The sequence below is a fragment of the Danio aesculapii genome, chromosome 2 (assembly GCF_903798145.1).
Source record: "Danio aesculapii chromosome 2, fDanAes4.1, whole genome shotgun sequence".
Taxonomy (NCBI): domain Eukaryota; kingdom Metazoa; phylum Chordata; class Actinopteri; order Cypriniformes; family Danionidae; genus Danio; species Danio aesculapii.
The window spans coordinates 58,119,764-58,144,977 of NC_079436.1; the positions used below are offsets into that span (position 1 = coordinate 58,119,764).

The 25,214-nt window shown below is 37.4% G+C and overlaps 1 protein-coding gene across 1 annotated transcript; it reads right to left on the reverse strand.

Annotated features, from left to right (window-relative positions):
* Nucleotides 1–428: 428 nt before the first annotated feature.
* Nucleotides 429–25,157, reverse strand: map2k2b (mitogen-activated protein kinase kinase 2b). The gene is made up of 11 exons (XM_056446498.1): nucleotides 24,603–25,157; nucleotides 22,272–22,482; nucleotides 18,370–18,516; nucleotides 18,016–18,093; nucleotides 15,195–15,246; nucleotides 14,750–14,874; nucleotides 13,827–14,040; nucleotides 7,944–7,996; nucleotides 3,986–4,047; nucleotides 3,848–3,893; nucleotides 429–2,690 (listed from the first exon to the last, which is right to left on the reverse strand). The coding sequence occupies exons 1-11, from the start codon at nucleotides 24,689–24,691 to the stop codon at nucleotides 2,580–2,582; spliced, it is 1,188 nt and encodes a 395-aa protein (XP_056302473.1). The 5' UTR covers nucleotides 24,692–25,157; the 3' UTR covers nucleotides 429–2,579.
* Nucleotides 25,158–25,214: the final 57 nt, after the last annotated feature.

The following is a 25,214-nucleotide window of genomic DNA, read 5'->3' on the forward strand; positions in this document are numbered from 1 at the left end:
GATTAATCACATCCAAAATAAAAGTTTGCTTTGACATAATATGTGTGTGTACGATGTATATTTATTATGTTTATATAAATAGACACATGCATGCATATATTTGAGAAAGCGTTTATATTTAGATATAGAATATACATGTATATTATACTTTTATATAAATGTAAATATGTATGCAAAAATAAAAGGTTTAGTTTTTATGTATGCGTGTGTGTATCACATATACATAATAAATATAAGACACACACACACATATATATACATTGTCAAAACAAACTTTTGTTTGGGATGTAATTAATCTCCTTAGCACTAGAAATAAACATTCAGCGAAGTGATATAAAGCTGTAAAGCGCTCAAAACCTGCCAGAACTACTTTATCGGTGCGTTTATCTGAAAACAATGGAAAAAAAGACAAAAAAGCAGCCAGCAGCAGCGGTACACCCCTCTACAATCACTTTATTGAGTTGTAAAGCAACATCTGTCTGTAGGCCACATTTATGAACATACAGAAATAATCCGAACAGTGATGGTGTTGATTTCCTGATGTATAGAATAGCTCCATTACACATGAAAGTGCACAGAAAAAAGTAGAGTTTTTTACTTAAGGACTCTTGCATTCTTCATTACAAAAATCTAAATGTTATGAAGTCAAGTACATTTATTTGACAACCAAAATAACTCAAAAGTGAATCAAAATTATGCAAATGTACGCTTAAAATGAGTGCAAATATACACTACCTGACATAAGTCTTGTCGTTGATACCAGTTGTAAGAGCAACAAATAATAACTTGACTTCTAGTTGATCATCTGGAAACGTGGCAGAAGGTGTATTTCTCTGCTGAATCATCTGTTGAACTGCATCCCAATCCTCACTAATACTGCAGAAGACCTACTGGAACCAGCATGGAGCCAAGATTCTCATAGTATCAGTCAAGTTTGGTGAAGGAGAAATCATGGTTTAGGGTTACATTCAGTATGGGGCGTGTGAGAGATCTGCAGAGTGGATGATCAACATCAACAGCCTGAGGTATCAAGAGATTTGTGCTGCCCATTACATTACAAACCACAGGAGAGGGCAAATTCTCCAGCAGGATAGCGCTCCTCATACTTCAGCCTCCACATCAAAGCTCCTGAAAGCAAAGAAGGTCAAGGTGCTCCAGGATTGGCCAGCCCAGTCACCAGACATAAACATTATTGAGCATGTCTGAGGTAAAATGGAGGCGGCGTTGAAGTGGAACCAAAAGTCCTGCAAGAAGGCTTTCTTTGCCATTCCAGATGACTTTATTAATCAGTGATTTGAGTCATTGCAGAGATGTATGGATGCAGTCCTCCAAGCTCATGATGGAGTCAGACACAATATTCATTCTGTTTCCACTGCAGCATGAGCACATATTCTATACTGGACATTATTGAAGGTTCAGTGAGCAGACTTTAGTCTAAGCAGAGTCAGACCTTACTGTCCTAATCAAATCATTCATAATCAAGACATGATCAGGTTTTATTGTGCTCAAATAAGCCTCATCTAGAGGCCTTTACCTTTCATTTAAGCCACTTCTGATACCAAATGACCAACTAGAAGTCGAGTTATTATTTGTTGATCCTAAAACTTGGATAGGCGACGAGACCTTTGTCAGGTAGTGTGTGTATTTATTGTGCCATTTTTGACACCACTGACAGATATATTTCTCAATCAAAGCATAAAAATCCCTTAATTTGTCTTCTTTTGTTAATCAACATCACTCATTTTGCTTTATCAGTTAATGCATCTTGACTTAATAAAGTTTAGATGTTTATATTGGAAAACAGGACAGAAATACTGAGCCACAAATGCACTTATTTATTTCCAAATGAAGAACTGAAGTGTGTCTGGATGCGCACATGAGTGAATCTGAAATATTTCTGTAGTTATTAATGCATAACTGACGCTCGTGAGAGAAAAATAAAGGATAATTTGCTTAAAAAGCCAGTTTATTTTAGGACCAGGGTGTGTTTGCATCACCACACTTTGAATCCAAATGAGCCCAATTCTTTTAAACTTTATCGATTCATTCATATCAGAAAATGTGCTAATTTTATGCATTACAGTACAAATGTTACTGTAATCGTGGTACTAAAATAAGACTATGCAGAGGAAAATTGACAATTATTAATCAACGCAGTGCAACGATTACTAATTGACTGTTTTTCCTCATTACAATGAGACAAATATCCTAAAGCATTATGACAGAAATCACACTCATGACATATAAGAGTGCATTTCATGATATTCACCCATGTGTGTGTGGTAGCAGAAGTGTAAAATAAGCAGCTCTGCATGTGCTCCATCAGATCAGCTGTAAACATTTGTGTTCTGCAGGGGAAACGTGACGCTCAGGTGCGTGTGTGTCAGTCATTCATATGTATGTATGTGTGTGTATGTCATTCAGTTGTTTATATGTATGCGTGTGTGTGTCATTCAAATATTTGTATGTATATATATATATATATATATATGCGTGTGTGTCATTCAGTTGTTCATATGAATGTGTGTGTGTGTGTGTCATTCAAATGTTCATATATATATATAGTGTGTGTGTGTCTGTCATTCAGTTGTTTGTGTGGGTGTGTTGGGCTGATTGAGACCCATTGTTTTACACAACCATCCAGCGAAGTCCATCTCCTCCACCTCGGCGCGTTTGATGAATGTGTGATTCTGTAACAGAAATGTGAGATCATGATGTCATTAATACACACATAAATATGATGCTCTAATGCCCCTAAACTGACATATTAACAATTGACCTCTCATAGCTTATAATCCTAAAACTAGTCTCTGGTTTAGGATTTGGGACACAGGTGTGTATTTTTTTAATTACCGTTACAGCCAAAACAAGTCTATGTGTAGGTTAGGTTAGGTTACTTTATTTATACCCGAAGGTAGATTTGGTTTGCAGTCAAGAGTCCTCATCTAACAACAGTGCCTCACAAAGGAACTCACACAGTAACAACAACAAATAAACATTAGGACATAAAACATAAAAACACTTATAAAAGTATAAATTAATAATCACTTCAAGTGTCATTTGTATGAAATAAATTCTTAGGATCATTTTTTCTAAACTTTGTGGTGACTCTTCACTCCGGGGCTAAGGATTGAAGTGTGTTCTCTACGTGTTTTTTTTTTAAATTAGTTCTAAGTCAATATTATTTACCTAATTTTAGTTTTCTTTGTTACAACTTTTAAACAAAACTCCTAGACTTAAATAAGGACGTAACAAATTGGGGGCTCGTCCACTTTTTTTTCTTCCTATGCTGTTTGGCAGTTTGTTTGCTTTTTGAGAGGGAAGGAAAGTCTGCGGTGAGGTGATGGAGTTTGATCTAACTGCGTTTACTCTTTCTCACACTACAGGAACTTTTGAACGCTGTAGAAAAACAGATACAAGATACAGCGGCCGTTTTTCGACTGAGCTAAATTTATTTTTGATGTCTTGGTCACACTATTTGGAGGGCCAGAACAAATTGCCTTGCGGGCCGCCAGCTGAATAGCCCTGCTCTATGGTTTGGGTACATGTGGAGAGCGTCACATCACCTTCTCGCATTTGTCGGAAATTACTTGACATCACCCGGAGAGAGGAGCTTGGCTGGACGCACCCGGACCGAACCAATCGAGGAAAATAAATATATTTATGCTTTTTTTGGAGTCAAACACTTGAACAAAAACGCTTGAAGTAAATTTAAGTACTCTATTAAGACTTTTTAATACTTTTTAAGGGCCTCAATTATCTCATAATTGATTTATCAACTTTTAATATTTTAAGACCCTGCGGACACCCTGTAAAAAATGCATGAAAACAAGAAATTTCCTCCTACCATCAGCATCTTCAGGTCCGCTCGGTCTGCAGGGTTTTTAATAAGACTAGAAGAAGAAGAAAAATAAAGAGATTAAACTTCTTATTAAGTGCACACAATTTCATTACATATCTATACACAGAACACTGAGTAACTCACCAATTGGTCACAAAGTCCTGGAAATCAGGAGTGAAGACGCCATGAGGCAGTTTAGGAGGAGGCTGATGAAGAAATACATAATAAAAGTCTTTATTCACACTTATATATCATAATTACAGGCAGGGCTGGAGTGGGACTCCTTTTCAGCCCTGGAGTTTCAAGCCTTAGACCGGCCCATCTCAGTTCACGACTGACTATTAAAATAAGGTCATTTCCAATTCAGTTTCTAAGGACACGATCACGTCCTTTTCAAGGACACAGCTGCTTTAGACCTTCATATGTATTTCATAAATATGAGAACATTAAAGGGGAGCTAAATCTCCAACACTATTCTTTAAAACATCACAATGTCCTTTCCTGCAATATCTGAATATATATTCTGTGCAAACTTCTTTATAGATATCCAGTCCTTTGTAGCGGTGGTCACACAAAAAATAAAAATAAAATATGTACACCTATACAAGTAACCCAAACAGTATTATATGTCTTAATACTAAAAATGAAATAAAATAAAAAACTACTCTTGTAAGATTCGAACTCTGGTCGGCGGCGATATAAGGCAGCGTGCTGACCACTGGACCACAATATAGCTGTTCAGTTTGTGAGCGAGTTCACTTTTCGCTGTTCACTTTCACTTTCGCGACTCCCCAACCGTCTCCACTTTCGTCCGCGACAACCTTTACCGTTATATTTGATAACGGGTCTGCGAGAAAATAAATAAAAAGAGCGGAGCTGCGGTAAAACAATGAATAAAAAGAGTGAGGCTATGGTAAAATAAATGAAAAAAGTGTGACCGCTGACGCCCCTCGCGGTCAAAAAAGGACCGGCCCACCAGGAATTCTCCCGGTCCTCCCAATTAGCCAATCCGGGCCTGATTACAGGGTATATACAGGAATCAGAGAGTGACATTCAATACCTTTTAGGACTCTTTCCATACATTAAGACTTCATCGCCACTTTAGGATTCAGCCGGTAACATTGTCAACATTTTAACTTGCAGTATATTTACTGAATAGTGATTGTAAGAAACTAATCCTAAACTAAAACAGTATTCATATACTGAATACAAATGATGATCCAGCAATAACAGCAGGAATAACTGTAAGCTTAGAATCACCAAGAGGCAACACTCAATAGAACGTTCCATTGCAACAGCAGCGCCCAGCGATTCCACCATTCTGGAGTTACAGCGATCGGCCGTATTGGATATTATTGCTGTCGCGATGGCAAGCAGCTACTTTGTTTTTTATTTATTCATTTAAAAAGCGCATTAAAGCTGAAATACAATCTGAAAGACGACAATACAACACTTAATATCATAGACTGGTGATTATCAGCACTATTAGTAGTTTATTTTACAGAGTTAATGTTGAATATATTAACTATACTTGTTTTCTTGAAACGGTCACTTTCAGGTGAAATTACTTTAATTTCAGTCGCTTTTCAGATGCTGCATGGTCTGAATCAGTCGTCTGATCTCAGAGCACCGTCGCGGTACTTTGATGCCACATGTGACAGTCACGTGACGTCGGCGCAGCATCAATCTGGACAACATTTCTAACCAGCATGCACCGCTTTAGGACAGATTTTGATCGATCTGCGCAGCACACTGCATGAAGTCGAACGCACCTAATGTCTATGGTTCTGTCAGTCTCTGTTCAGGATTTGTTTACGTATGTGAATGTGTGAAGTATCATAAGCAATTTATCAGCATTACACTGATTTCCTGAAATAAACTTTGCATTTCAGCATAATCCAGCGCAGCTCTTTGATAATGAGCTGAACTCTCCTTCCTGTCTATGCAGTATTAGATGAACACAATATGTAGCCTATTCCTCTTTCTTTTTCTACTTTGGAGAAGAGAGAAGAAAGTATTACTGCTTAAACTGACTTCAAAGTGTTTCGCGTTTTTTTTATGGATTGATTAATACGCAATCCAATGACTCAATGTTCAAGGTTTGCTTAAATGATGAAGTTTTCGCATATGAATGTGAAAAAAAATGCATACGAAAACTTAGGACTTCAGTGTGCAAAGATCTAAAGTTATTAATAATTAATACAATACAACAGAAATTATCCTCTTTAACAGGTTAAGCGATGCATAAGGAATCATTTTAATGCTGTTCTGTAACTTTGATTGTAATAATACTATTGTTGTGTTTGTAATTTCACATGTGTGTATGCATTATGCCGACACGATGGCTCAGTGGTTAGCACTGTCGCCTCACAGCAAGAAGGTCGCTGGTTTGAGTCCCGGCTGGGTCAGTTGGCATTTCTGTGTGGAGTTTGCATGTTCTCCTCGTGTTGGCGTGGGTTTCCCCCACAGTCCAAACACATGCGCTATAGGGGAATTGATGAACTAAATTGGCCGTAGTTTATGAATGTGCGTGTGAATGAGTGTGTATGTGTGTTTCCCAGTGCTGGGTTTTAGCTGGAAAAGCATCCACTGCATAAAACAAATGCTGGAATAGTTGGCGGTTCATTCTGCTGTGGCGACCACTAGACTAAGCCGAAGGAAAATTAATAAATGTATGTATTCATTATTCACTTTTAACTGTAATTTGTAATTCAGCATGTGTTGTAATGCAATAGATTTGTTATTTTCTTTTTTACTATTAATATTAATATTTAGGTTGTCTCTTCCTGCACATTATGGCTTCTTTTTCTGTTTTATTCCAATATTCTGTATTCTTGTATATATAAATAAACTAAAGAAAATAAAGAATATGAAAGAAAAACAAAATTTTATACCTTGTAAAAAAGCATTTAAGGGTGTTTTCACACCTGCATTATTTAGTTCAGTTGAATCGCACTGGAGTTCGTTTTCCCTCTTAGTGCGGTTCCTTTGGGCAGGTGTGAATGTAGCAATCGTACTCGAGTGCGCACCAAAAGCGGACCAAAAAAGTGGACCGAGACCTACTTGAGGCGTGGTCTCAGTACGCTTTCAATCGAACTCTGGAGCAGTTTGTGGTGAGAACATGATCCATGATCATGAAAGTATTGTGCCTTTTCGGACTAATCCAGCTGCCGTAGGCCGATGCGCTGTGCATTATGGGATGTGGAGGAACAATATTTGTTGACAGCGCTTTACCAACAGAGAGAGAGAGAGAGGGAAATACATTTCCTGATGAATCGTTGCTAATATTTCCGGAAGATGATCATGCCGCAGTTTAGCCAAATTAATTCACGCCTCCTCCTGAAGTGACGTTCAATGCACCTTTGCCGTTTGCAACGAATTTAAACATTGCTTTCCAGCCACAGCCATTTTTATTCTTGAAATGTATAGTTTGTCTTAAGTGCTGTATGCACACTATATAGTATACTATGAGTCGTCTATGAGTCAGTCGTCCCTCTATAGTCAAAAGTGACATTGTGTCTGCCTGTTTGTTTACTTGCGGGAGTTCCATTGGCATTTTCATTCATTCATTTTCTTTTCGGCTTAGACCCTTTATTAAACTGGGGTCGCCACAGCGGAATGCACTGCCAACTTATCCAGCACATGTTTTACACAGCGGATGTCCTCCAGCTGCAACCCATCTCTGGGAAATCCATTTGCATTTTCCCACACCTTATTTCTGACCAATCGAAAAGCAGTTTAGGAAATGCGTTCAATAACATCTGGCCAATGAGTGATGTGGGTTGTCAGATGACTGCATTTTGGTTCTTTTCAACTAGTTCGGACCAAAGCAATCAGTGTGGTGCAATTATTGCGCTTGATTTGGACCAAATGAACTGAGCTACAGATGTGAAACCACCCCAAGACTTTATTGCATACTTTTTAACTAAACTGACATATCGACTTACTTTAAGACCCTGCGGACACCCTGTTCCTGGATATTCATGTATTCATTTAAACTGTTCTGAAAGTTAGTTTGGACACATATCACAGATGCCAAGTATTTTTACTAGATTGTATTTACTCTGAAACTTAAATACTAGTAAAAACAAAAGAGTCTCACCTCATTGACTATATAATCCAGCAGCTCAAATATAGCCATGACCGGCCCATGACCTGGAGGAGAAAAAGCATGATCATCAAGTCACAATTAACATGTTACTGATAAATAAAACACACTACACTGAATAACATCAGCTTTATGCTTTGTTGACACTGAAATAAACAATAAATATTACAGCAGATTTCATACACCTGCTGGCATTTAATACAATATTACACAATTACTATTAGGCATGTGCCGGTTTCACATTTTCATGCTGCGATTAATTGATTAAGCTTTTATCATGGTATACGGTATTATCACGATATTGTAATTTTACTAGAGAAACAGATAAAAAAAACACAAACTTCAGTTTCGTCAACTTAGTAACTTTAATAACTTTTTAATTAACTAAAAGTACTTCAAACATTTAAATACAAATAAATATAAATAAAACAATACACAATATAAAAGTAAACTTGAGCAATTATATCAAAGTGAATGTGCAAAGGGAAACCCTCTTCGATCAGCAATCCCTCTGCATTTTTTTGGAACCAAAATATTTCCAAACCTCTGACTTTTTTTTTGAAGGGGGATAAATTGTCGGCAGCGTTCCTCCTTCCGCCATGCTGCTTCTTCGTGTGAGGATTATAGTGCGGTGGCAGCGGCGGCGCGCACTGCGTGCACACAATGCTTCTACATGCGGGGATTGTTTACATCAGAGTGCGCATCAGTTCTGCGCAGCATATGCGCAGTGTTTCTTCAAGCGGTTGATGGAAAATAAGCTAAGGCGCGTTCTAAGAATATAAATTCGGATCTAGTATTTTTCACGGTATTTTGAAGTGCCCGCGATAACAATATCGTGCATATTCATTACCGTGATTTATCGCATTACCGAATACCGGCACAAGCCTAATTACTATTTATTTCTTATGATTACCACTAAAAGTCTGCAATAATAATGATCATAATGTATCTTTTATTTAGCTTCATTGGCAATCTATGTGGCAAAAACAACTGGGAATCTTACACATATAATAAATACAATAAAAGCTATTAAAATAAACATGTTATTTACATAAAAATGTTTACTTTAATACATTTTACAATTCTAAATGTTTTATTTAACTATAGTGAATAATTCTTTAAGTGAAGTGCACTTCCTTAAAGTCTTCTGCAAATATTAAAAGCATGCAGTATTCAGCAATAGTAACAGCAATAATACCAACAACATTCATTCATTCATTCAGCTTATGGCTCGTTTCCACTGACTGGTACGGTACGGTTGGGTTTGGTACGGGTCACCTTTATCAGGCTTGCGTTTCCACTAACAAGGGTACCCTTTTGGTGGGCGTGGTGTATGACAGAAAGTTTCAGTCAACGTCATTCTCGCTCGAGGAAATGTCTACAGTAAAGCTGTACGGGTCACTCACATATCATATGAGAAGCACTTCTCACAAAACAGATGCTTTACACACATAAATACTTGTGTAGAAATGTTTATTACTAACTTTACTATGAACATGAGTTAATTATAACTGCAGATCAATGACAGTGTGAAACAGCCTACTGTAACGTCTGTAATTATAATAAATAACTAAATAAATGAACATATATAAACACATACAGACCCTTACAGTCTCTGATATTTTACCAACTACAGAAGAACTACACACAGCAGACATTTTACCCGTATTTAATGTGCTCCTTTTTTCCCGGCTTCTCCTTTGTTTCTTCATGCTTCACTCTCACGTTTGTCAGTGTCTGACAGGATCGGGTTTCAAAAGCACGTCAATAATCAAGCGCAGGTTATTATCATCAGCTCAAGAAGTTTGTTATTTCAGATATAATGTTAGACGCGCGGCGAGCGCTAGCAAGAAAGCAAAACCGCTCGCGCCTCAGACTGGCTTGTATAAAACTACGGGGCACAGGGTAAATCTGCTCTTCTTCTTGGATTTGTGGCTGTCCATCAAGATGACGACAAGGTTTGTTTGAGCCCAGATCGACCATGGCTCGTTATTATATGTATTTATAATTCCACTATAATCTCTCACTGTGTTTTTCAAACATGGCGGGATTTTTGTTTTCATTCTGGCTTGTTGCGTAAGCGAATGACGTATCTCTGTAAACCAATAGCGTTCAGCTGCGCGTGTGGCTCCGCCTTTTGGTATCCTTTCTTGTGTTTGGTACCCTTTCGAAAGGGTGCCGAAAAAGTGGTACAGTACGGTTCGGTACGCCTTTTGACAGTGGAAACGGCCATAAAAGCGTACCAAACCAAACCGAACCGTACCACTCAGTGGAAACGGGCCATTAGTCCTCTTATTAAACTGGGGTCACCACAGCGGAATGAACCACCAACCTATCCAGCACGTTTTACGCAGCGGATGCCCTTCCAGCTGCAACCCATCACTGGGATACATCCATATTCACTCATTCACACAACGGACAATTTAGCCCTATATATATAAGTCTTTGGACTCGTGGGGGAAACCAAAGCACCTAGAGGAAACCCATGCAAACACTGAGAGAACATGCAAACACAGAAATGCCAACTGACCCAGCCGAGGCTCGAACCAGCGACCTTCTTGGTGTGAGGCAAATTTGCTACCCACTGCGCCACCGTGCAGTCACAACAACAACAACATGTATTTTGAAAAGCCATTTCATAAAAGCAATAACTACTGTGCAGCACATGCAAATAAATACTGCATACTTTAAATTCTGCCACTTTTTACAAGATGTTAAATAAGTCTTTGATGTCTCTCTGTGTGTGTGAAGTTTCAGCTCAAATTACCACACAGATAATGTCGTATAACTCTCTGAAACTGACCCTTTTAGGCTTTGATCCAAATTGTGGCGTTTTGGTGACTGTCGCTTTAAATTCAAATGAGACTGTGCTCTTTTCAGAAGAGGGCGGAGCTACAGACACCTGTGCATCAGCATAGTGACAGATGTAAAACAGCAGTGTGTGTGTGTTGTCAGTGCTGGTCAGGTGTGCATGTGTGCTTCATGCTTGTCAGGAGGGGCGGACTTAGTGATTTCTCTTTGTCTTTGTCATGATGACAGTAAATAATATTAGACTAGATATTCTTCAAGACACTTCTATACAGCTTAAAGTGACATTTAAAGGCTTAACTAGGTTAACTAGGCAGGTTAGGGTAATTAGGCAAGTTATTGTATAATGATGGTTTGTTCTGTAGACTATCTGGAAATATATAGCTTAAAGGGGCTAATAATATTGTCCCTAAATGGTGTTTAAAAAATTAAAAACTGCTTTTATTCTAGCCGAAATAAAACAAATGAGACTTTCTCCAGAAGAAAAAATATTATCAGACATACTGTGAAAATTTTCTTGCTCTGTTAAATATTTGGAAAAACATCATTTTGTGCTGAAATACAGCCATATCGCACTGCTACTCATGTGATATTGAGTTTATACAACAGTTCGACTGCATAATTGTGTATATAAAAAAGAAAATCAAACACGGAGACTCTAAAAATCTTTTTGCATAAGGAACTACTTTCTTTCACCATTCATTCACGTCTGCAGCTGACGTCAGAACAGCAGAAGCCTTTACTAATTCACCAGCGTCACTTTAAGTATAAAGTGATGACAAAACAGGTGATTTTGCTGAAAATCTGAAAATAAGTTTATTAGGAGGCAGTCTGAAGTGCGAGCGGTTTCGCTTTCTTGCTCGTATATATGTGAATTAACCAACTTCTTGAGCTGATGATAATAACCTGCGCTTGATTATTGACGTGCTTTTGTATGGAGAGAGATTAGACTCAATAATAATTCACGCAAAAGACACGATGTACACATGCGTAGCCAAATTCACGTACGTAAAATATTTATTTATACTTACAAAAACAATTCACATGCACAAAATAAAAATACATTTTCATAAAATACGTTTCACAAATGCAAAACACCATTTGCAAATATATAAGAGTGTACAAAAAGTTTTGAATGTTTAAAATTCACGAGTTCATCCTGAATGAGAATGTGCAAATCCTCTCTCACGTACGACTCACCCTGAATACGAGTGTGTGCATTTTTGAGACTTTCCTGCCAGCACACACCTCCCACGTGAGTCACTCGTGCCCTGTAGCCAATAAGATGCGAGCTTACATGTTGGTTAGAGGAACAGACTGCGCAAAAGGAGCGCAGAGTGGTTGACATCGAGTACAGCTCTCATCTGATTGGCTGAGAGGTACGAGTTGCCTGTTTCTGGCAGGAAAGTCTCAAAAATGCACACACTCGTATTCAGGGTGAGTCGTACGTGAGAGAGGATTTGCACATTCTCATTCAGGATGAACTCGTGAATTTTAAACATTCAAAACTTTTTGTACACTCTTATATATTTGCAAATGGTGTTTTGCATTTGTGAAACGTATTTTATGTAAATGTATTTTTTATTTTGTGCATGTGAATTGTTTTTGTAAGTATAAATAAATATTTTACGTACGTGAATTTGGCTACGCATGTGTACATCGTGTCTTTTGCGTGAATTATTATTGAGTCTAATCTCTCTCCATACTTTTGAAACCCGATCCTGTCAGACACTGACAAACGCGAGAGTGAAGCGCAAAGAAAAAACAAGGGAGGAGCTGGAAAAAAAGGAGCACATTATTATTCAGCAAACATGAACAAACTGCGATGTTTAACTATTATCATCACCTTTTGGACTAATATGAGCTGGGAATGATGGAATTACTCTCTAACAGAGGCTACATGTGCTGCTGAAGATTACAGACACAGATGAGAGGTTTACACTGACTGTAGGCTATATTTTGTGTTGTTTTGAACCTAAATACTGACGAAATGTCTGCTGTGTGTCGTTCTTCTGTAGTTGGTAACGTATCGGAGACTGTAAGGGGCTGTATGTGTTTATATATGTTCATTTAGTTATTTAATATAAATTACAGACGTTACAGTAGGCTATTTCGCACTGTCATTGATCTGCAGTTATAATCAAATTGTTTATAGTAAAGTTAGTAATAAACATTTCTACACAAGTATTTATGTGTATGAAGCATCTGTTTGACATTTCCTCAAGTGAGAATGACGTTGACTGAAACTTTCTGTCATATACCACGCCCACCAAAAGGGTACCCTTGTTAGTGAAAATGGAAGCCTGATAAAGGTGACCCGTACCGACCCGAACCGTACTGTACCAGTCAGTGAAAACAAGCCAAAAGGTCACCAGGTTTGCTACACTGGCTGGCAGTGTGTTTGATTGAAGTGCTGCGCTCACACCTCGCACATGTGCAGTATGGAAGGAATGTTCCATTATTCATGGGGGTCCAGGTTTGAAAAAAAAATTAATAACGTAAAGATCTTATTTGTTATAGACAGATTTTACAACGTACGATAGAAAATGTATAAAAGAGCTATATGATTAATATAGGCTTCTTGGCATTGGTCGGGGGGCACTAAGCGGCTGCTTACCTCACTTATTGGTTAAGTCTGCCCCTGTCTGTGAGTCTATGGAGACTCCTGTTGCTGCTCATTTGTGCGTCATCTAAACCTCCATATCTATAATCCTCTTAGTCTATGCTGACATTATCTTCAGCAGCTCAAACACTCTAATGGCTAATGGACAGACGGCTGCTTCTCACTCAGGGCTGCTGTTTATGCTAATGAGGGTCACTAGTGGGCGGGGCTTTCCCCCTCTGACACGTACAGCTGGAGAATGTCAATCAAAGTGTTTCTGCAGACTGTTTTTATCAAGTCTGATTATAAATAATAGAATTAAATAATTTTCACCGTTAGCTGCTGGGTATATTCACACGCAACTGTTTAAACCCCTTTTATTTAGCATTTTTGCGTAGTAGTTGCCCTTTAAATAATCCTCAAAGCCCTGAAATGATGTTCTGCCATCTATAAAGCATGCTTCTCACCGCTGACGGGTCTGCCGGGTGGTCTGGGTCGAGGAGAAGTGCTGTGTGTTTCTGCCTCTCCAACATCCATCAGTGCCCTGCCGAAGATGCCCTCCAGCTCCTTTGCGTCGGGTGGAGGAATGGGGTATCGGCCGATGGCGAGCTCCACCAGAGAGAGACCCATACTCCACACGTCTGACTGAACTGAGTAATGCGTGCCCTGCAACCGCTCCGGCTGGACACACACACACGCAATTGTTTAGATACCTAAACATATACATACATATATAAACGCACACATATACAGTGAATAATTTCGGGCTAGACTGAATATTCATATATATATATATATATATATATATATATATATATATATATATATATATATATATATATATATATATATAAAACAAAATATTAATGACCAGGTTTCACCATATCCAGTGTTAACTATTATCAATGGAAAACAGCTAAGCTCTGCTAAAAAAGTCGCTAAATGTCTCTAGATGACGTCATGTGTAAATTTGCACATCACAGACATCATATATCCTATTTCTATTACATGTAATCAATAAAGCAGCATTTATAGTTGCACTACTTGTTTTGTGTACGCATGTCAGTTTAAAGCTGCAGTATGTAAGTTTGACACCCAGAAGTTTGCATGTTCTCTCTGTGTTGGCATGGGTTTCCTCCAGCTGCTCCGGTTTCCCCCACAGTCCAAACACATGTGGTGTAGGGGAATTGATGAAATATATTGGCCATAATTTATGAGTGTGTGTGTGAATAAGTGTAGGGGTTTCCCAGTCCTGGAGTGCAGTTGGAAGGGTATTCGCTGTATTAAACATATGCTGGAATAGTTGGCGGTTCATTCCGCTGTGGCGACCCCTGATGAATAAAGGGACTAAGCTGAAGAAAAATAAATAAATGAATTATGATTCACGTACCGACATGTACGAGCGCGTTCCTACAAAAGAGTTGGCCATGGAGTCGATCAGCTGCCCGCTCACACCGAAGTCACACAGCTTGATCTCCCCGCGACAGTTTACCAGAATATTTGAGGGTTTCACATCTGAGAACAACAGGACAGCAGCATCTTTATTATTATTACTCATTCAGATTCCTTTCACACTGATTATTTAACAGATTCTACACTATTTTGGAGGAAACTGCAACACATTTCATGATTCTTTGATGAATGGGAAGATCAAAAAGAACTGCATTTGATTAAAATACAATCTTTTATAACATTTTAAGAGTCTTTATGATCACTTTTAATCAATTTAATGCATCCTTGCTGATTTCTTTCTTTTGAATGGTAGTGCATTTTATTTGAAAGCGATAAAAGAAATCTAATTACAAACTTTTACACTGTAATATGTATTTATTTACCTCTGTGAATAATCTGGTGCTTTTCTCGAAGGTAAGCGAGACCTCTTAAAACCTGGCGGACAAAAAGAAAAAAATAGAAGTAAATAAACATCAGCTTGTTGATCCAAACTGGTTCCAAACATTCAGACTGCTCACTTTCCCCATAACAAATACTTCTCATTTACAGTCCATACATAATTTGGGGAAACAGCAGCAAAAATAATGTTAAGCACGTCCTCTTGTCTATCATAGAACACAATAACGCAACTTTGAGAGGAGCTACTTGCATATCTTAATAAAATCAAGCTCATTTGGCTTATGAATAAACATTACCCTACTGAAAAAAACAGCTTAAACCAGCCTAGGCTGGTTGGCTGGTTTTAGCTGGTTGACCAGCCTGGTTTAAGAGGGGTTTTGGCCGTTTCCAGGCTGGTTTCCAGCCATTTCCTGCCTGGTCTTAGCTGGTCAGGCTGGAAAATGACCAGTTAAACCAGCTTGACCAGCCTAGCCAGTCTGGAAGTCCAGCCACAACCAGCTATGTCCAGCTTAAACCAGACAGGTCAAGCTGGTTTTAGCTGGATTAAGCTGGACATTTTCCAGCCTGACCAGCTAAGACCAGGTAGGAAATGGCTGGAAACCAGCCTGGAAATGGCCAAAACCCCTCTAAAACCAGGCTTTTGTAGTTGATCTGCAAAATATTGTTGCATCTCTACCCTGCTGAAAAATCCAGCTAAAACCAGCCTAGGCTGGTTGGCTGGTTTAATCTGGATTTTTCAGCAGGGTAGAGATGCAACAATATTTTGCAGATCAACTACAAATTATTGGTCCTTTCCGATAATGATTAACGACTGTATTATCATCATCATTATCATATTGCAATTGTATTTGTTCAGCAAACAGGGTACATAAATATGAATAATATTAGTTGGATAATTCATTATTTAAATAGATATTTTCTTCAACCATTTTCATGAGCTTCTGTTACTTTCACTGTTCGTTCTACAGGGTCTATACGGGAATCAGAGAGTGACATTCAATACCTTTTAAGACTCTATTCATATATTTTAAGTCCCCATCACCACTTTAGGTTTCAACCGGTAACATTGGCCTCATTTTAATTTGCAGTATAAGAAACTAATCCTAAACTAAAACATTGTTCATGTACTGAATACAATGCTGATCCAGCAGAGGACACCAGTAACAGCAGGAATAACAGTGTTGCCTTGGTTACTGCAGTAAACAAAGCAGCGTGATGTCAAATCAAGCAGGATTTTATCGACTTCATAAACTACACCCAAGACTATAGCCCCTTTCACACAGTGATACTGGTAAATATCCGGAAAATTTCCAGAACGACTTTAGCGGTAGATTCAAAAGAGCGCTGTTCACACAGGCGAGGACGTTACGGATTTTTCCAGAAAAGACCTTTCACTCATCCCTTCTGGAATACCGGTAAATTCTGACATCATTAACCAGAAATGAGCTCTAAACGGCTGCGCTTGTAAACATTTGACTACATTACAAACTCTGTGGATGGATCAGTATTGTGAACGACTTCCATGAAAACATATAGAGGAACACTTTGGCATGTCGAGATGTACATAATATGTGTGTGCTGGCGCTCACCAGCTGCTTCACGTGCACACGCGACGCGTCAAGCAACTGAAGGAAGCAGAGCTTGAAGGTAAACAAACAATGGCTTAACATAAGCATTTTATCAATAATTATTTACACTGTTGGCATTAATGCCCCGTTTCCACTGAGTGGTACGGTATGCTTTTATGGCCGCTTTCACTGTCAAAAGGCACTAAAAGGTGGAACTACACGCGCAGCTGAACGCTGATTGGTTACAGAGATACTTCACAAGCTCGTGTGGAGCTAGCCAGAATCAAAGAGCGTAGAATCCCTAAAAGGCGACACTCTTGTGCGATTTGGGAAACAGCCACTAGCCATTTCGGAATGAAAATAAACTATTAAAAGTGCTGATGATTGTGATCGTAAGTGTTGTATTGTCGTCTTTCAGGTTGTATCTCAGCTTTGATGCGCTTTTAAAATAAATAAATAAATAAAAAAGCAGCTTCCTGCCATCGCGACAGCAATAAGATCCAATGACTGATCACTTTCACTCCAAAATGGCGGAATTGCGGGGCTGTTGCTGGGCGCTGCTGTTGCAATGGAACGTTCTATTGAGTGTCGCCTCTCGTGATTGTCCGATTCTGAAAGGATCGGATGTCAGAAGCACTTCAATAATGTCGCACACGTTATAATCATCAGCTCAAAAAGTTTGTTATTTCAAATATAGACGGGCGGAGAAAGTGAAACCACTCGCGCTTTAGACGGCCTCGTAAAACAGCAACAGGACACGGCAGATTTTGTTCTTGGCTTTGTGGCTGTTCAAGACAACGACAAGGTTTGTTTGAGCTCGGTCGACCATGGCTTGTTATTATATGTATATTTTATTACAGTGTAGTGTCTCGGCTGTGTATTTAAAAGTGGCACTTCTTCTGTTTTCATTCTCCTGGCTTGTGCACGCGCTAGTGACGTATCTCTGTAAACCAATAGCGTTCAGCTGTGTGTCTAGCTCCAGCTTTTGGTAAGTTTTCAAAAGGGCACTCAAAAAGTGGTAGTGTACGGTTTGCTTATTGGTACCTTTTGACAGTGGAAACAGCCATAACAGAGTACCTAATCTTACTGTACTACTCAGTGGAAACGGGCCATAAGATACCTTGTAGCACTTTTTAATGGCCTTACTTTGCTCTAAATTTATTTAACATCTTTTAATACATCTTAAGACTCTGCAGACTTTTATAGTTCTATATAATATTGGAGTAAAGGCACTCACAGCTATGCTGACTTTTCCCAAAATCTCCTCTGGGATTCTGCGAGCCTCTTTCAGGACCTGATCCAACGAGCCGCCATCCTGCCGACAAGAAACAGTGCTAGATTAAACTCAATAACCACAAACAAACCTTTTAGACTCATAGAATATAAAAAATGACTTAAATTGGCTTTTCATTCAATTATTAGCTAATGCAGGAATTATTAGATGAATTCATGAGTCAAAGAAAACCTGGTAATTAATAAAAATATGTAGCACTTTATTTGAAGAAGATGTTCACAAGGCAAAAACAACTATTTCCCAATATTGTGCATCCCTATAACATACTAATAATATAATAAAAGACTGTAAACATACCATGTTCTCCATACAGATACTAATCTCGCCATCGCTGTAAAATGCGCCGTAAAAGCCCACAATGTACGGCGAGTTACACTCATGCAGGACCTGCAGCTCTCTGATGATCTGATGCCTGATGGCCGGCTTGATCTCCAGGTGAATTAACTTCAGCAAAGATGCAGAGAGGCAGACAAAGAAAGAGAGAGATTTTGAGTTCAGTGCCATATTAGCTTCCCTGGCTATTTCCTGACAAAAACAGACAATTTACAAACATTTTTATAAACAACACAATTATTAAACACTTAAATAAAAATAAAAAAACAACATCAATAATACCTAATACATTAATAAGATTAAAATCCAAACCATTTTATTTAAACATACTTTTTTTTTTTTTACATTTTTCCATCAAATTTCCATTATTTTATTTTAAAAATTATGTGAAAACAAAAATATGACATGGATGATCAGCATATAAAAGTGAGCATAAAACAATACATGTAATAAACAAAATACAGGAATACAGGAGGTTGTTAAATAATAATTTTATTAATAATAATGCCAACAACAACAATAGTAAAAATTAAAAGGATGGATTCAGATTTTTAAAATAATTCCTCTCCTCATACAAATCGTTGACTGATAACATTAAAAATAGGGCATTGCAAAAGCATATGATCGACAGTTAGGGTGTTATTGCAATATTGACCTTTTGGAGCAACAGCTACACATGTTTAACTGTGAATATTCTCAACAGAATCGCAACAGGAGATCAATCATAACCCAAAATCATCTCAACTCAAGCTTCATCTTGTAAAAAAGCTTACGTTTTCACATCTTTCAACAACAGGACAGCAGTGTCATCTTATTATTACTCATCCACATTTATTTCACACTGATGCTTTTCCAGATTTTTCACTATTTTTGAGGAAACTGTGATGCACAAGCTGTGTTTTCCATCTAAAGATGCTAATTAAATTTATGAGCTGAACTAGAATATCACGTGAAAGATGTGCAAATAAAGCAGCGCTTCCATCCAACGTTTTTGTTTTGCAAGTTGACAAAACTAAAGTTTAAACAATATGATGGTGATCTTATTAAGCGTGCCTCCTGATTTTTTTGTATGAAGCAAAACGTAGGGATGACGAGTCAGGGAGGTAAAGACTTAATAAACCTAATTCTCTAGCATGTGCCAAGTCTAAGACAACAGATAATTCTATTAAACATCTCTTTTTGGATTTTATTGAATTGTCTATAGAATTTCATTCAAATGAAATTAATATTCATGCAAAAGACTTCTTAAATGATCTCAGCATATCACTCCAGTTGTGTCTTAAAATTGTTTTCCAGTTACATTTAAGATTTAGAATAATAATTGTATAATAACAATAATACTTTTATTTATAGTAAATATTTGTTTTGTATTTATTATATATATAATTTTTTTGAGGGGTGGTGAGGGGAAGGGAATGCGTGCCCCAGTAGAGCTTTATGTCTTTATGTGTTATGCCGACATGCAATGAAGGCGTAGTGGTGTTTGAAGGTGTGAGCACAAACAGTTCAGGAGGTTATTAATAATATTATAACACTAATACTAGGGATGCACCAATATCATTTTTTTAAACCGATCCGATCCCAAAATTCGAAGTATAGACCGATACAGATCTGATCCCGATACTGTGCCATTTTAAGCATAATACAGTTTCAATAGTTCTGGTGATAAACTCAAATAATACATCTTCTTTAGTAAAAATAACAGACCTATACATGACAGACGGCACAATCTGACTAAAAACATGAGGCTTGCTGTAAACTACAGGCTCCATTATTTCAGCATTCGTTATGACATTGATATGATCTGTTGTGGTCTAGCTTATGTTTCCTTTATTAATATCAAGATTTTTCTTTGAAATCTGTAATAGGCTACCACTGACCCTAATCGTTGGTAAAATAACCAACCTTGTAGCAAAGCCTGATATTTTCCTGCAGGTTTGAAGCAGACTAAACTAAACCCTCTGAGGCCGGTTTTACTTACTATTCCCTCACCTAAACTCGCTGCGAGTAAGACAGAGAAACTGAAAGCATGTCTGAAAAATGTTTTCTTGTCTGAAAATGTATCTTTTTGAAATGAATTTCGTTTGCTAAAATTTGTTGGTTATTTTAATGTATTTTTTGTTGGTCAGTTATCTACAAAATAAACAAGAATATTTGAGGTGAAGTTCTAAACAAGGTCCGCTTAGGCTATTTGCTTCAGCGCACAAGCTGACAAATAGGTCTGTTAAATAAAATAAAATATTAATATATCAAATTACAGTGAAATATTCACAGTTTCAGAGTAGCCTATATTAGGCTAAATAATTTTCTGTTAATGACAATCCATATTTCGCCCCTCAGTTTCATTTTGATTAATTTAATCAACTACTTTGACCACAATGAGCCAGGCTTTACAAACATTCCCCTCAGAAGAATAATTATTATGAGAATAATTTTACGGAGCGGCGCATGTCGCATCTGCGCAGCTGTTGAGTGAATGAATCGCTTACTAAGAAGGTGTGCAGCCCTCCGGTATCTGCGAACACTTTCAAAACAGCAGAACAAAGGGGAAAAAATCAGTGCGTTGAGGATCTGTCCAATGTATTATTGAGCCTTTTCTAATTTAAAGTTTCAGGTAGGTCTACTTTGTGTGTAGAGCAGGTAATAACCCTCTCTACTTCAGTGTTGCGAACGCGATCTGCTGATTTGACACCGTACAACATGATGTAGAAACAGCAATGAACTTGTTGCACTTCAAAATGAAGCCATTTAATGCAAAACAAAATGCATTTCTCCACTGATTATTTAAACTAACAGCAACGGATAGTCTTGGAGAGAGTGTTTCCTGTTGTCATGAACGCAACACACGGTTTGAATTGTGAATGAATGGAGAATGATTGACAGGCGCAGTGGTGGGAAGCGCTGAACTGAACATGAATTTAAGCACTTGAATATTCGTCTGTGCTTCACAATAAACTATAAAATGGCTACAAAACATTTAAAATATAGTAGGCCTACATGACAACTTTCTAGTGCCTTATAATAGGCTACCTTCATGGTTTTTGTTGGCTTATAAATTACACCGAATATAGCACACGCACAAGATCCGATTTGGATCGGTACCAACTGACCAATACCCGATCCAGCAAAAATATGCGGTATCGAACCAATATCCAATCCAAGTATCGGGATCGGTGCATCCCTAACTAATACTGAAACGGTTAAGGTGTTTCAGCATGACCAAAACAACATTTCATTACATGATTTCTCATAACAAAATCACATGACTTTAATGAGCATACTGGAATATGTTCGGTAAAAGTGTTTGCATCGTAGTTTATGCACATTTTTTCTTATCGAATAAAAAGTTAATCCTGTCGGCGCCAGTGGTGTAGTGGTTAGTGTGTCGACACATGCACACCGGTGCTCACGGCGACCCGAGTTGATTCAGTCTCACGGTCCTATGCCGATCCTTCCCCTCTCTCTGCTCCCCATGCTTTCCTGTCAATACTCTCTACTGTCCTGTTTAATAAAGGTGAAAACCCCCCAAAAAATATATAAATCTAAAAAAAAAGGTTAATCCTACTGCTTTTTATGCACATATCCGAAATGGGCATAAAAATATATGGATGGAAACACAGCTACTGCTATCATTATTCTTTCTTGAATAGGATGATCAAATGAACAGCATTCAGTTCAAACAGAATCTGTGGTAACACTAAGTATCTTTACAGTCACTTTTGATCAATTTAATGCATCCTTGCTAATGAATTTCTTTCTTTTGAATGGTAGAGCCTTTTGTTTTTTGGAAACGATAAAAGAAATCTAATTACAAACCTTCGCACGGTAATGTGCTCTGGAACAAATAAAAAGCACAGGCATCTCACCTTCCGGGCCATGACGAGACCAGAGGGTTTGTGGCACACTTTATTAACCACTCCTCCGTTTCCAGCCCCCAGCTCACAGATATGCTGGAAATCATCATCCTTCAGCTCTCCCAGATTGGCTTTCTGCGTGAGGAAAGCTTCCAGACGCTTCTTCTGCTGCTCATCCAAATCCAGCTCATCCAGCTTCTTCTGCAGGGCTTCAAGATTCGCTCTGGGGTTCGAGAGAAAAACGAATTAAAATGACATACAACATTTATTACAGACACTCTTATTGATATAGAGATTAGGGCTGCACCATATTTTATTTCAGTATCGATGGTTGAGTTTATTTGTTTGTATTATATTTGAGCAAAAGAAAAATGGTGACATGTTTAATACTTATTTTCCCCACTTTGTCTTTTGCTCAAATATAATACAAACAAATAAACTGGATAAAGGTGTTGTTAAATTAAAATTTTCACCGGATGTTGGTAAGAACCAAAGAAATCCATGTGTGCAAAGAAAACAAATCTAATTACTGTACAAATGAAGTTTTGTGTAATAAAATGAAGCAGGAAAAAAGTTTTGAACAGATGAAAAAAGGGAGGTGTAGTTGGGCAGTGAAAGCCCAGACTGCAGCTGAAATCTCTCTCTCAGTAGTTCTTCAGCAATCCTCTGCCCTTCCTCAGTGTAAATGAGTATCAACTGCTTCAGTTCTACATCTACATCAGCAGGAGGATGAATATGAAACCAGGGTGGACACTTCAGCAAGACAATGATCCAAAACAGCCAAGGAGACTCAAATGTTTTCAGAGAGAGAAAATCAAGCTGTAGAATGGCCCAGCCAATCACCTGACTCCAATCCAATAGAGAATACTAAATAAAGCTCAGATTTGATAGACGAAACCCACAGAAGCATCAAGATTATCACACTCTGTTGAATCTGTGTAAAACTCACACCTGAGCAATGCATGCGACTTCATTCTCCATATGAGAGGCGTCTTTAAGCTGCTGTCAGCCTAAAAGCCTTTTATATAAATTTATATATAACAACTTTTATTACACAATATTCTTTGGTTTTTATGTTTGTATTGTTTGGGTTTTTAACCAAAATCTGCTTCAATTCCATGTCAACAGCTCCTTTAGAAATAATATTCCCAGGAAAAAAACACGACAATGTGTTCAATACTTCTTTTTCCCGCTGTAATTCCAAATACAAATACATGGGATTTATGGATTTTAACCATAACAGAATAAAAGTTTATCATCTGCATGTGTTTTTAAGGCCTGTGACTGTGCATTCCGGCACAAGAAATTATACCATTTGTATAGTAAGATTTGTTTAATGAAGACTTTACCGTTTAATTTGACATACGATTGATTTTTTTGTACCTGAATACTGTTTGACTCCCCACAAACACATAAAGCACTGTATTATTAACTTTGCTCAATAGTCAACATTTGACGTGGACCATCATCATTTATCAAAGTTTTCCTTAAACAACCGAACAACAGCCATTATTGTCTTGAGACAATTTTGAAAAACGTTGCCTACTGTTATGTACCATTATGTAAATTTATTTATTTATTACATATTTATTGCCACATCAGCAACTTATGGCCAAAAATGGATATACATTAAAATATTACATGATAAAAACTAATTCGTATTATACTAAAAAAGTTACTTAGACAAATATATAAAATATAAATAGATCAAATTCACCATTATGTCAATTGATCACTTGCTGTGTTCATAAAGTCAAATTCATTAGTAACGATTTTATTATTTTTTTAACAATTTCCGTTTCATTTTTCGATAAACTAACCCTTTAAATTGACTTTGTACATTTTTTTTTCCATCATTCGTACATAAAATAGTATCTTAAAGCTGAAAACATTGAAATAATAAAATGGACAGACCAGAGTCCTGAAGTAAACCTGATTAAATATCTCTGGAAAATTAAGAAACACTACAGCCAGTGAACTGTGAAAGAGAATGAAGAGTGAGATAACCAGTAGTCAACATTTGATGTGGACCGTCGCAATTTATCAGTTTTTATTAGTTTTATCAATTTATTATGGCAAGTTTTCATAAAACACTTGAATAACATCCATTCTTGTCTTAGAAGAATTTTGATCCACTTCCAATGTTGATTACTGTATCATTTTAAATTGTTTATTAGGTTCAGGCATGATTCACACCCTGAATAATTCCAAATCAGTCTAATAAATAAATTAGTTTCAAATAGAGCTGTTCAAGCAATCACAATATATATTGCAGAAAAACTAAATACCCTAATGTCATATTTCTCCAATATCGTGCAGCTCTAATAGAGATGTAGAACTCACTCTGATGCAGCATCTATGGGCGTGGAGGTCGTCTGTGCTTCTCCGCTTCCAGTTATAACTATAGGATCCGGTCTCTTTTTGGGAGCCATTGCTGATGTTTTAATCTTAGCAGATGAGCTCAGACTGAGCTTTACTCAACAGAGACTCTAGTCTACAGCCGGTCATCGAGCTGATCGAGAGTTTAGATCAGTCTGATTCAAGAAAAAGTCCAAAACTCCATAATCTATTCACTTTCCAGATCTGTTCATCATTAGGACTATTCACATTTAAAAAACATTAATAGCAGAAATGTCTACTGTGATTGATCCAGATACTTTATATTAATATAACTCACTTTTATATTGACTTTAATGTGATTATATGGATTTAGTAAATCACATTTGAAATATTAATAGCAGAAATGTCTGTTCTGGTTGAGTCAGATACTTTATATTAATATTATTCGCTCTGATAATGACGTTAATGTGATTATATGGATATAAAAGAAACACTAAAAGCAGAAATGTCTAATCTTGATGTAGTCAGATCCTTTGTATTATTATAATCCACTTTTATATTGACTGTTTATATTGACTATTGATTATATGGATATAATATCACATATAAAACACT

Bases quoted from the DNA above. Each gene is read 5' to 3' on its own strand.
- map2k2b (XM_056446498.1), bottom strand. From the start codon at position 24,691: ATGGCTCCCAAAAAGAGACCGGATCCTATAGTTATAACTGGAAGCGGA. The intron at 14,041-14,749 runs GTACGTGAATCA...GTGTGTGTCCAG, and splicing joins GAACGCGCTCGTACATGTCG to CCGGAGCGGTTGCAGGGCAC. The intron at 7,997-13,826 runs GTGAGAAGCATG...TTTCTCCTCCAG, and splicing joins ACCCGGCAGACCCGTCAGCG to GTCATGGGCCGGTCATGGCT.